This window comes from Mus caroli, unplaced genomic scaffold (genome assembly GCF_978045245.1).
Source record: "Mus caroli unplaced genomic scaffold, Mus_caroli_1 scaffold_13, whole genome shotgun sequence".
Classification (NCBI taxonomy): Eukaryota; Metazoa; Chordata; class Mammalia; order Rodentia; family Muridae; genus Mus; species Mus caroli.
Window position 1 is genome coordinate 48,876,766 of NW_028227268.1, and position 14,384 is coordinate 48,891,149.

Here is a 14,384-nt window from a genome sequence, read left to right on the forward strand (position 1 = left end):
TCCCTCATTTTGACAGTAATCTTTCACCTATGGCTTACAGTTTGACATTTAATTTATTAGCACTGTTCTGCACACCTCTTGTCAGGAGACTCTGTGTGGTTATTGCCAGTTCTTTGTTTACTTTAAAGGTTTGTACTACATACAAGGTTTAATAATAAAACAAGATTTTGGGGAAAAAAGAAAAAAATGAATGAAATGAAGTTCACATAGACCTGACTTAAACCTAATTTTCTTTTTTTCTTTTTTTAATACTATGGTAGACTCTCGGAGAGGGAGGAGAATGAGGAATTCTTTGGGAAAAATACAGTGAAGACATGAATTTCACTTGGGGTTTTGAACTCCTGATGCCTGTCATACATGCAATGAAAAGAAGGTTATTAGTTAACAGTGGAGTAGAAAGCTGTATGTTGCAGTGACATGCAGGTCTGAGTTGAAATGGTAATATAACCTCCTCTGGAGCATGTGAGATATTCTTGAAATTTATATAAAACAAAATAATAAAGTTTATTCAAATAATTTAATAATGTCAATATACAAAATAACATAGAACAAATTACAAATGAACAAACTAGTTACCCAGGATGAGCAGGAAGTAGGAGAGCAAAGCATTAGCATCTTAGTAGAAATATAGAACTTTCTGGAAAACAATGAGAGATAGAAAACTGTAAAAGATGAGAAAAATCATTAATGAGTTATTTTTAATGGTCCTGAAGTAAAGCTATCAATGGTCATAAAGTAAAACAGAGCTGGCCTGCTGAGAGATACAAGCTATTCAATAATTAATCTTAAAGGTCTCATTAATAATTATGTATTTTAATTTTTAGATTTGCTTAACATGTGTGAGTGTTTTGGTCACATGTATATCCATGTACCACATATATGCTTGGTGCCCTCAGAAGTCAGAATTAGGTATTAGATTGTCTGTAACTGGAGTTATGGATGATTGTTTGCAGCCATGTAGGTGTTGGATATTCTATTAATTTACATTTCAAATGTTACCCTCTTTCCAAGTTTCTCCTCCTGGAAACCCCTTATCCCAACTCTCCTCCCCCCGCTTCTATGAGGATGTTACCCACACCCATCCACTCCCACTCCCCTACACTGGGATGAAGAGCCTTCATAGGACCAAGGGCCTCTCCTCCCATTAATGTCCGACAAGGTCATCCTCTGTTACATATGTGGCTGGAGCCATGGGTCCCTCCCTCAGTGTGTACTCTTCGGTTGGTGGTCTACTCTCTGGGAGCTCTGGGAGGTCTGGTGGCTAATATTGTTGTTTTTCCTATGTGGTTGCAAACCCCTTCAGCTCCTTCAGTAATGTTTACAGACATTAGGATTTTTGACATTATGATCACAATGAAGACTCTCACATTGATTTTTGTAGAATATATATTTATTATAAGGCTAAAGAGATTCTGATATTTTCTCATTAGGATACTGAAGAAAAAGAATGATAATGAAAAACCAAACTGTCATCACACAGTTCCTCCTTCTGGGCCTGCCCATCCTACCAGAACATCAGCACTTGTTCTATGCCTTGTTCCTGGCCATGTACCTCACCACTGTCCTGGGAAACCTGCTAATCATTGTCCTTGTTCAACTGGACTCCCATCTCCACACACCAATGTACTTGTTTCTCAGTAACTTGTCCTTCTCTGATCTCTGCTTTTCCTCTGTCACAATGCCCAAATTGCTGCAGAATATACAGAGCCAGGACCCATCCATCCCCTATGCAGGCTGCCTGGTGCAAACATACTTCTTTATGGTTTTTGGAGATATGGAGAGTTTCCTTCTTGTGGCGATGGCCTATGACCGCTATGTGGCCATCTGCTTCCCTCTGCATTACACAAGCATCATGAGTCCCAAACTCTGTGGTTGTCTAATGATGCTATTGTGGATGCTAACAACATCCCATGCCATGATGCATACTCTCCTTGCAGCAAGATTGTCTTTTTGTGAGAACAATGTGATCAACTTTTTCTGTGACCTATTTGTTCTCCTAAAGCTGGCCTGCTCAGACACTTATGTTAATGAGTTGATGATATTTATAATGAGTTCCCTCCTCATTGTTATTCCATTTTTCCTCATTGTTATATCCTATGCAAGGATCATCGCCTCCATTCTTAAGGTTCCATCTATTCAAGGGATCTATAAGGTCTTCTCCACTTGTGGTTCCCATTTGTCTGTAGTATCACTGTTCTATGGGACAATTATTGGTCTCTACTTATGTCCATCAGGTAATAATTCCACAGTAAAGGGGACTGTCATGGCCATGATGTATACAGTGGTGACTCCCATGCTGAACCCCTTTATTTATAGCCTGAGGAATAGAGACATGAAGAGGGCCCTAATAAGAGTTATTTGCAGTAAGAAAATCTCTCTGTAATGGTAGCATTTTGGATTTTACCTAATTTTATGTGATAAATATATTGAGATTAATATTTTATATCAGATAGTGTTCCTATTCATAGGACCTACCAGGAAGAGCTTGCTAAATGACTATACAATACATAAAAGAGAAGAGTTTTTGTAGAGTAGTCAAAATAAGAAAGGTTGTCTTTGATATCTGTCTACAACTTCTTCTTTACCTTGCATAACAAACCCTTGAAATGCATGGTGGATGAGGTATTGTCTAATATGATCTCCTTTCCTCTAAAGTTACTGTAAATTATTATAATTTTACCCTGCCTTCCATGATTATTGATGTTTCAGTTAAAATCATTTAAGTAATGGATTTATTACACTCAATATCAATGAAATGTATTCACCTCTCATCTTCTAAGGTTTTCCCATATTTTAACATATTTTATTCTCTTAGATCTTTTAATTCATTGCAATTCGTGTTAGCCTTTGTGACTAGTCTTGACCCTGAACAAATTCAGGGGAATTATTTTGTGTAATCATATCACTTTTTAATTTTTATCATAATATTTGAAATCGATTATTAAACAGGCACTTTTCAATTGTATTTACTTTTCTATGATAAGGGAAAGAAGAAAGCTAGAAACTTGTAATGCCTCATGTATATTCATATTTTACTTGGTTAACCATCCATTTGTAGTAGATGGCTTTGTTTACCCTTGGTACAATCTCAAGGAGGAAGAGAAGATTGTTTTTCGCAGACTGAAGTATGTGAACTGCAACGACTTTCCATCCCACATGGAGGGACAATGGATGAGTGTATATGAGATTATACATGAATTCCACTCTTTTGTATCACTTATGTAAAATAAAGAACTTTTCTTTATTTTTATACTCTTTGTTTCACTGTGGCATGGAATATCTCTGGTCCATTTATTTTCTCAGTTGTCTTTGGCAGGTGTTGACACACAAACCCAGTCCTGTATATTCTATTGAACCCTGAACCCCAAAACACAGATCATATTCATGTGAAGTCAATCATGCCTCTGGTAATTCTAACTACTTGGGAAACTTCTTCACTTGAGCCTCTCTGTAATCTTTAATGGGAACATGCACACCTTGAACTTTTTCTATTCCTACACAGTCTTCTTTTTGTCATTTGGCTTGTTTTTTCAATTATGATATCATCTACCACCCAGTCATATATATAAGCAGTTCTATACACATGCAAACACACAGCACACACACACACACACACATATATATATTTACAAAAGTGAATAATAGCTCATGGAATTCTAAATTATGCTTTTTATTGAATATTGTTTAAGATATTTGTTATTATTATTATTATCATCATCATCATTATTCCTATGTAGTTAAGGTAGCATTCATTGCTAAATTATCAAATCCCATTGTCATGGTATAATAGAGTTATCAGGGACAAGACAGACAATATATAAATTAAACCACTTTCCTTCTTATAATTTTATAAGACAGAAATTATTCTATATTCAATAGCTATGGCATTAGATGTAACAGCTATAGGACAGAAGCAAAAATTGCTGAGCAATATAAACCAGAGCCACCATGTGAAAATATAGCCTAGAAAGTACTTGTCTTTAAACAGCTTTTAATTTTTTTAACTGATACATAAATTCATACAGTTGTATTGACAGGATATAATGTGATGAATAACACATGTAATGTCAGTGATGGAATGTGTAAGAGTGGAGGTGGTTTAAGGAAAAGAGAAATATGGGGGGGAAGAGAAGTTTAAAAAAAACAAACAAAAAATCAGGGTGGTGGTGGCACACACCTCTGCATTTGGGAGGCAGAGGCAGGAAGATTTCTGAGTTCAAGGCCACCCTGGTCTACAAAGTGAGTTCCAGGACATCCAGGGCTATATAGAGAAACCCTGTCTTGAAAAAAAATCAAAGTAGAGAGAAAGAGAGAGAGAGAGAGAGAGAGAGAGAGAGAGAGAGAGAGAGAGAGAGGGAGGGAGAGAGAGAGAGAGAGAGAGAGAGAGAGAGAGAGAGAGAGAGAGAGAGAGAGAGAGAGAGAGAGAGAGAGATTAATTGAAAAATGAAAGAAAAAAAAAGAAATGAACCACGTGTGATTATGGCTGAGATCTCAGCACTCATGGGGCTCAGGAAAACACATTAATGTAAAAATTAGGGCAGCAGTGCTGCACAGTGAGACCCTTTGAGGTAAATCTACCAGTGTAGTGAGAGTCTGTGAGTTTGGCTGGAGGTACAGTGAAACAAAGCAGAACTGTGACCAATTCTACTCAGTCAGTCAACTGGATCTCGAGGGAAGGAGTGAGGATGAAAGAAAAATAAAACATAATTAGGCAACACTATAGCATGACTCCAGCAAGCACCAAAGCAAGTTTATTGTTTCTCAAGCTACCTTTATACCATTCTAAGTACATTCAAAGAATAGGGTCAAGGAACAAACAAGGCACAAACAAACGTCCCATGGTCACTGTTCCTAGGGACTTATCAAATGATCAAGATGCAGGGAACATATTCCTCAGTTGTATTTTTCTTGAGCCTACTTACTTGTCCTAGCCAATGTAAATATTCTCTCCAATTTCCTAGAAGTGACACCAAGGGCTCTCCACATAAATTAAATTCCCAAACATCAATGCTGGCCCTTGAAATATTGTATTTGCTCTGATAAAAAGATTATTTGACATTTTCTCAAATTTTTGAACATAAAGTTACCATGTTATTGAGAAAAGGTATACCTGGACACACAGCTGCAATAGTTGTAGGATTCAAGCAAATGATTTTGCTTCACTATGCATGCAAGTACAATTTATAGTGGTCACAAAGCATAATGAACAATCAAATGATAGATATTTTAAATATATCATACTCATAGAATGAAACCTTATTCAATAACATAAATGAATTAATTATTGGTTCATACTACTGTGTGGGGATTATATGGAAATAAAAAATGCAACTGTCAAGGCTGTATATTGCATGAGTGAAATTTCATAGAGATATACTTAAAAGCCATATTTAAATGGTCATAATGTAAATTTTTCTTCCAAATATTTATATTTTTATCCATAAATTTATGTTGCTCTTAACCATGGACAGAGAAGCTTCTGATTGTAGTGGATATTAGTTAATCTCAAGTCATGTAACTGTTCAATTTCTGAGGATATATGACTATGATATGCAGCCATAGATGGAACCTTATCTGGACCATCCTTCCCTCAAGACACAGAGAGCATCATGGAAGAATAGGTAGAAAGATGGGAAGAGCCAAAAGATAGGGAGAAGGGCTGTAAGTTGCTGACCTCTGATGATGATAAAACTGTTGCAAATATAAACTTACAGTGACTACGGTCACCCGAACAAAACGTGCAAAAATCAAGTCAGTTAAAAGTTCCAGCATGAACAATTTAAGATGGAATTGACATTCTACCCCTACAACCTACACTTAGGTTTTAAAAGATGAACTTTAATAAGGATTTTTAAATGCTTTGACTTACTTTCTAGCCAACCATCAAAAGGTAGGGGAGAAAAGATGGACAAGGGACTGTTGATCTTCTTAGAAGTAGTTCTTTGAGGGTGATTCCAATCTCTGTTTTTCAGGATACTAACAGTCCAGTTCAAAGTTTCACCAAACACAAATCAGCAAAAGCTCACAATCCAGCAGAAACTGCCAGGCCTTCACTAAATAGGAATGAGTCAGGAAAAGTGACCAGGACCAGATGGAATATTAGGAATTCTCTGCAGTGCCTCTCTCAATGAAGTGAAAAATAATGATGTTATTGTATATCCTCAGTTTCTGTTGTTGTCTCTCCGTTTTCATTTCTGATTTTGTTAATTAGGATTCTGTCCCTGTATCATCTAGTTAGTTAGGCTAAGTGTTTATCTATCTTGTTGATTTACTCAAAGAGCCAGCTACTGGTTTGGTTGATTCTTTATATAGTTCTTTTGTTTCCACTTGGTTGATTTCAGCCCTAAGTTAGATTATTTCCTGCTGTATACTCCTCTTGGATAGAGTTGCTTCCTTTTGTTCTAGAGCTTTAAGGTGTGTTGTCAAGCTGTTCTCTCTTTGTTCTTTTTGGCGGCACTCAGAGTTATGAATTTTCCTCTTAGGAATGCTTTCGTTTACTTTTGCTTAATATCTCTTTATATCAATGGACTCAACTACCCAATAAAAAGACATAGACTAATAGACTGACTACACAAATAGGACCCAACATTTTGCTGCTTACAGGAAACCCATCTCAGGAAAAAAGATAGACACTACCTCAGAATGAAAGGCTGGAAAACAATTTTCCAAGCAAATGGTCTGAAGAAACAAGCTGGAGTAGCCATTCTAATATCTAATAAAATCGACTTCCAACCCAAGGTCATCAAAAAAGACAAGGAGGGGCATTTCATACTCATCAAAGGAAAAAATCCTCCAAGAGGAACTATCAATTCTGAATATCTATGCTCCAAATATAAGGGCAGCCACATTCATTAAAGAAACTTTAGTAAAGCTTAAAGCACACATTGCAGCTCACACAATAATAGTGGGGGACTTCAACACACCACTTTCACCAATGGACAGATCATGGAAACAGAAACTAAACAGGGACACAGTGAAACTAACAGAAGTTACGAAACAAATGGATCTAACAGATATCTACAGAACATTTTATCCTAAAACAAAAGGATATAACATCTTCTCAGCACCTCATGGTACCCTCTCCAAAATTGACCACATAATTGGACACAAAACAAGCCTAAACAGATACAAAAATATTGAAATCGTCCCATGCATATCAGATCACCATGGACTAAGGCTGATCTTCAATAACAAAATAAATAATAGAAAGCCAACATTCATGTGGAAACTGAACAACACTCTCCTCAATGATACCTTGGTCAAGGAAGGAATAAAGAAAGAAATTAAGGACTTTTTTGGAGTATAATGAAAATGAAGCCACAACATACCCAAACTTATGGGACACAATGAGAGCATTTCTAAGAGGAAAACTCATAACTCTGGGTGCCTCCAAAAATAAACTAGAGAGGGCACACATTAGCAGCTTGACAACACACCTAAAAGCTCTAGAACAAAAGCAAGCAAATTCACCCAAGAGGAGTAGAAGGCAGGAAATAATCAAACTCAGGGGCAAAATCAACCAAGTGGAAACAAGAAGAACTATTCAAAGAATCAACCAAAAGAGGAGCTGGTTCTTTGAGAAAATCAACAAAATAGACAAACCCTTAGCCAGACTGACTAGAGGCTAAGCATTCTAATTAACAAAATCAGAAATGAAAAGGGAGACATAACAACAGATCCTGAAGATAACCAAAACACCATCAGATCCTTCTACAAAAGGCTATAACTAACAAATCTGGAGAACCTGGATGAAATGGACAAGTTTCTAGACAGATACCTGGTACCAAAGTTAAATCAAGATCAGGTTAATGATCTAAACAGTCCTATATCCCCTAAAGAAATAGAAGCAGTCATTAATAGTGTCCCAACCAAAAAAAGCCCAGGACCAGATGGGTTTAGTGCAGAGTTCTACCAGACCTTCAAAGAAGATCTAATCCCAGTTCTTCACAAACTATTCCACAAAATGGAAGTATAAGGTACTCTACCCAACTCATTCTATGAAGCCACAATTACAATAATACCTAAACCATAAAAAGACCCAACAAAGATAGCGAACTTCAGACCAATTTCCCTTATGAATATCGATGCAAAAATCCTCAATAAAGTTCTCGCTAACCGAATCCAAGAACATGTCAAAACAATCATCCATCCTGACCAAACAGGTTTCATTCTAGGGATGCAGGGATGGTTCAATATATGAAAAGCCATCAACGTAATTCAGTTTATAAACAAACTCAAAGACAAAAACCACATGATCATCTCGTTAGATGCAGAAAAAGCATTTGACAAAATCCAACACCCATTCATGATAAAAGTCTTGGAAAGATCAGGAATTCAAGGCCCATACCTAAACATGATAAAAGCAATCTACAGCAAACCAGTAGCCAACATCAAAGTAAATGGTGAGAAGCTGGAAGCAATCCAACTAAAATCAGGGACTAGAAAATGCTGCCCATTTTCTCCCTACCTATTCAATATAGTACTTGAAGTCCTAGCCAGAGAAATTCGACAACACAAGGAGATCAAGGGTATACAAATTGGAAAAGATGAAGTCAAAATATCACTATATAAGTGACCCAAAAATTCCACCAGAGAACTCCTAAACCTGATAAACAGCTTCGGTGAAGTAGCTGGATATAAAATTACCTCAAACAAGTCAATGGCCTTTCTCTACACAAAGAATAAGCAGGCTGAGAAAGAAATTAGGGAAACAACACCCTTCTCAATAGTCACAAATAATATAAAATATCTTGGCGTGACTCTAACTAAGGAAGTGAAAGATCTGTATGATAAAAACTTCAAGTATCTGAAGAAAGAAATTATAGAAGATCTCAGAAGATGGAAAGATCTCCCATGCTCATGGATTGGCAGGATCAATATAGTAAAAATGGCTATCTTACCAAAAGCAATCTACAGATTCAATGCAATCCCCATCAAAATTGAATTCAATTCTTCAACGAATTAGAAAGGGCAATCGGCAAATTCATCTGGAATAACAAAAAACCTAGGATAGCAAAAACCCTTCTCAAGGATAAAAGAACCTCTGGTGGAATCACCATGCCTGACCTAAAGCTCTACTACCGAGCAATTGTGATAAAAACTGCATGGTACTGGTATAGCAACAGACAAGTAGACCAATGGAATAGAATTGAAGACCCAGAAATGAACCCACACACCTATGGCTACTTGATCTTTGACAAGGGAACAAAAACCATCCAGTGGAAAAAAAGACAGCATCTTCAACAAATGGTGCTGGCACAACTGGCAGTTACCAGGTAGAAGAATGTGAATTGATCCATTCCTATCTCCTTGTACTAAGGTCAAATCTAAGTGGATTATGGAACTCCACATAAAACCAGAAACACTGAAACTTATTGAGGAGAAAATAGGGAAAACGCTCAAAGATACGGGCACAGGGGAAAAATTCCTGAATAGAACACCAATGGCTTGTGCTGTAAGATCGAGAATAGAAAAATGGGACCTCATGAAACTGCAAAGCTTCTGCAAGGCAAAAGACACCGTCAATAAGACCAAAAGGACACCAAAAGTTTGGGAATGCATCTTTACCTATCCTAAATCAGATAGGGGACTAATATTCAATAAACACAAAGAACTCAAAAAGGTGGACTCCAGAAAATCAAATAACCCCATTAATAAATGGGACCCAGAGCTAACAAAGAATTCTCCGCTGAGGAATACCGAATGGCTGAGAAGCACCTGAAAAAATGTTCAGCATCCTTAATCATCAGGGAAATGCAAATCAAAACAACCCTGAGATTCCACCTCATAACCATCAGAATGGCTAAGATGAAAAATTCAGGTGACAGCAGATGCTGGTGAGGATGTTGAGAAACAGGAACACTCTTCCATTGTTGGTGGAATTGCAAGCTTGTACATTTACACAATGGAGTACTACTCAGCTATTAAAAAGAATGAATTTATGAAATTCTTAAGCAAATGGATGGACCTGGAGGGTATCACCCTGAGTGAGGTAACCCAATCACAAAAGAACTCACACAATATGTACTCACTGATAAGTGGATATTAGCCCACAAACTTAGCATACCCAAGATATAAGATACAATTTGCTAAATGCATGAAACTCAAGAAGAACAAAGACCAAAGTATGGACACTTTGCCCCTTCTTAGAATTGGGAACAAAACACTCATGGAAGGAGTTACAGAGACAAAGTTTGGAACTGTGTCAAAAGGATGGACCATCAAGAGCCTGTCATATCCGTGGTTCCATCCCATAATCAGCTTCCAAACGCTGACACCATTGCATATGCTAGCAAGATTTTGCTGAAAGGACCCAGATATAGCTGTCTCTTGTGAGACTATGCTGGGGCCTAGCAAAAACAGAAGTGGATGCTCACAGTCAGCTATTTGATGGATCACAGAGCCCCCAATTAAGGAGCTAGAGAAAGTACCCAAGGAGCTAAAGGGATCTGCAACCCTATAGGTAGAACAACATTATGAACTAACCAGTACCCCGTAGCTCTTGACTCTAGCTGCATATGTATCAGAAGATTGCCTAGTCGGCCATCACTGGAAAGAGAGGCCTATTGGACTTCCAAACTTTATATGCCCCAGTACAAGGGAACGTCAGGGCCAAAAATTGGTAGTGGGTGGGTAGGGGAGTGGGTAGAAGGGTATGGGGTACTTTTGGGATAGCACTGGAAATGTAAATGAGGAAAATACCTAATAAAAAGTATTTTTAAAAAAAGGAATGCTGTCATTGTGTCCCATAAGTTTGGGCATGTTGTGGCTTCATTTTCATTAAACTCTCAAATGTCTACAATCTCTTTCTTTATTTCTTCCTTGGCCAAGGTATCATTGAGTAGAGTGTTGTTCAGCTTCCACATGAATGTTGTCTTTCTATTATTTATGTTGGTATTGAAGATCAGCTGTAGTCTTTGGTGATCTGATAGGATGCATGGGATAATTTCAATATTTTAGTATCTGTTCAGGCCTGTTTTGTGACCAATTATATGGTCAATTTTTGAAAAGGCACCATGAGGTGCTGAGAAGAAGGAATATTCTTTTGTTTTATGATAAAATGTTCTGTAGATATCTGTTAAATCCATTTCTTTTATAACTTCTGTTAGTTTCACTGTGTCTTGGTTTAGTTTCTGCTTCCAGCATCTGTCCATTGATGAGCGTGGATTGTTGAAGTCTCCCAAAATTATTGTGTGTGGTGCACTCTGTGGTTTGATCTTTTCTAGAATTTCCGTAATGAATGTGGATGCCCTTGCATTTGGAGCATAGAATTGAGAATTGAGAGTTCATCTTGGCAGATTTTACCTTTGATGTGTATAAAGTGCCCCTCCTTGTCTTATTTTGATAACTTTGGGTTGGAAGTCGATTTTATTTGATATTAGAATGGCTTCTCTAGCTTGTTTCTTCAGACTGTTTACTTGGAAAATTGTTTTCCAGCCTTTCACTCTGAGGTAGTGTCTGTCTTTTCCCCTGAGGTGGGTTTCCTGTATGCAGCAAAATGTTGTGTCCTGTTTATATAGCCAGTCTGTTAGTCTATGTCTTTTTATTGGGGAATTGAGTCCATTGATATTCAGAGATATTAAGGAAAAATAATTGTTTCTTCCTGTTATTTTTGTTGTTAGAGTTGGGATTCTGTTCTTGCTCCTATCTTCTTTTAGGTTTGTTGAAGGATTACTTTCTTGCTTTTTCTAGGGCATAATTTCCCTCCTTGTTTTGGAGTTTTACTATCCTTTGAAGGGCTGGATTTGTGAAAGATATTGTGTGAATTTGGTTTTATCATGGAATACTTTGGTTTCTCCATCTATGTTAATTGAGAGTTTTGTTGGGTATAGTAGCCTGGGCTGGCATTTGTGTTCTCTTAGGGTCTGTATAACATCTATCCAGAATCTTCTGGCTTTCATAGTCTCTGGTGAGAAACTGATGTAATTCTAATAGGTCTGCCTTTATATGTTACTTGACCTTTTTCCCTTACTGTTTTTTTTTTTTTTTTTTTTAGATTTATTCCCTTACTGCTTTTAATATTCTATCTTTAGTGCATTTGTTGTTCTGATTATTATGTGTCAGGATGAATTTCTTTTCTGGTCCAGTCTATTTCGAGTTCTGTAGGCTTTTTTTATGTTCATCCGCATCTCTTTCTTTAGGCTAAGAAAGTTTTCTTCTATAATTTTGTTGGAGATATTTACTGGCCCTTTAAGTTGAAAGTCTTCCTTCTCATCTATACCTATTATCTGTAGGTTTGGTCTTCTCATTGTGTCCTGGATTTCCTGGAAGGTTTGAGTTAAGATCTTTTTGCATTTTTCACTTTCTTTGATTGTTGTATCCATGTTTTCTATGGAATCTTCTGCACCTGAGAGTCTCTCTTCCACCACTTGTATTCCTCTGCTGATACTCACATCTGTGGTTCCTGATTTCTTTCCTAGGATCTTTCTATCTCCAGTGTTGTTTCCCTTTGGGTTTTCTTTATTGTTTCTGCTTCCATTTTTAGGTCTTGTATGGTTTTGTTCAATTTGATCAACTGTTTGGTTGTGTTTTCTGTAATTCTTTAAGGGATTTTTGAGTTTCCTCTTTAAGGTCTTCTACCTGTGTAGCAGTGTCTTCCTGTAATTCTTTGAGGGATTTTTTGCTCCCTCTTTAAAGGGTTCTACTTGTTTAGCAGTGTTAAAGGGATCTACTTGTTTAGCAGTGTTCTCTTGTAATTCTTTAAGTGAGTTATTAATGCCCTCCTTAAAATCCTCTAGACCATCATGAGATATTATTGTAGATCTGAATCTTGCTTTTTGGGTGTGTTTGGGTATCCATGACTCGCTGTGTGGTGAGAATAGTGGGTTCTGATGATACTGAATGGTCTTGGGTTCTCTTAGTAAGATTCTTGGGTTTGCCTTTGCCATCTGGTAATCTCTGGTGTTCAATGTTCTAGCTGTCTCTGGCTGGACCTCATTCCTCATGTGATTCTGGGAGCCTCTGTCAGCACTCCTGGAAGTCCAACTCCCTCTTGAGTCCCAGTGGTCAGAGAACTCTCTGCATGCAAGCTCTCCTTTTGCAGGGAAGGTCCACAGAGGCCTGGAGCTCAGATCCACTTCTTGGCTGAAGATGAAAGCCCGAAGGGACTCTGTTCAAGAAGCTCTTTTAAGCCGGGCGTGGTGGCGCACGCCTTTAATCCCAGCACTCGGGAGGCAGAGGCAGGCCGATTTCTGAGTTCAAGGCCAGCCTGCTCTACAAAGTGAGTTCCAGGACAGCCAGGGCTATACATACAGAGAAACCCTGTCTCGGAAAAAAAAAAAAAAAAAGAAGCTCTTTTACATCTGTGGCCCAGTAATTATGCAAAGTGATATGTTTGTTATGACATTTCTGGTTGTGAATACATTGTACTTTGATCATAGCAACCCATTCTATTACTTGATTTTCTTTGTGTGCCTTATTATACTTAACATGATTGTATGTAATTCTATAAATTTTGATGCCTATAGTTTTGTGTGTGTTTGTTTATGTATATATTATGTTAGATATTGATATATAGATTAAACACAAGAATGATGCACATATAGAAAGATTGAGATTGAAATGGTAAAGTAACCCAGAGTAAGATTGCATTGCTTAAAAATATATAACTATACACTGATTTCATATCTCGATATAATTAGGTAGATATCACTTATAGCTACATTATCTACATAAATATATAGATGTCAATGTAGATACAGAGACAAAGACAGAGACAGACAGAGACATAAATATATACATAGATGTAGTTATAGGGATATAGATTTGGATGTAGAACATACATATGGATATATATAAATATATATGATAGATAATATAGATGATATAGTAAGTTGTATCTTGTAGAAATGTATAATATATATACTGACTCAATAAACTGACTTTTGTTTATTGTTGCAGAATGAATGTAGATGTGTTGATATATCTGTCCTATGTGTACTTAAATATTTTTGAGTACATTTACTCAAAAGGAATGGCATTTTGTTGCAGCATATCATAGTTCTGTTTTTAATTTTGAGGAACTTTCATACTTGTTTTTAGCAATTGTTCTAGTTGTTGAAATTAAAATAAAACTACATTTTTACTATTTTCTTTATTTCACTCAAATAACCCAATGAACTCCATTGTTATCTCTCAAATTTGGGCCCTATTTTCTTTAATTCTTGGATGTGTCTTATACTTATATATTGTTAAATATATAAATACTGCCCGAGAATTCTATATACTCCTATGTATATGATTTCAGAGCTGACCATTTGTTTTGCAAACAGTTGGTGGCATGTTCCCTGGGGAAGACTATTTCACCTACTCTCTGTATTCCTTACCTACCTGTAGTTCTTTATATAGCATTGAGGCCTCATGGGACTTTTCCCTTCCATGTTAGC

The 14,384-nt window shown here is 36.9% G+C and overlaps 1 protein-coding gene across 1 annotated transcript; it reads left to right on the forward strand.

Moving 5' to 3' along the window:
* Positions 1–1,447: 1,447 nt before the first annotated feature.
* LOC110288150 (olfactory receptor 1496) lies at positions 1,448–2,622 on the forward strand. Its single transcript, XM_021154582.2, has one exon. The coding sequence runs from the start codon at positions 1,448–1,450 to the stop codon at positions 2,381–2,383; it is 936 nt and encodes a 311-aa protein (XP_021010241.1). The 3' UTR covers positions 2,384–2,622.
* Positions 2,623–14,384: the final 11,762 nt, after the last annotated feature.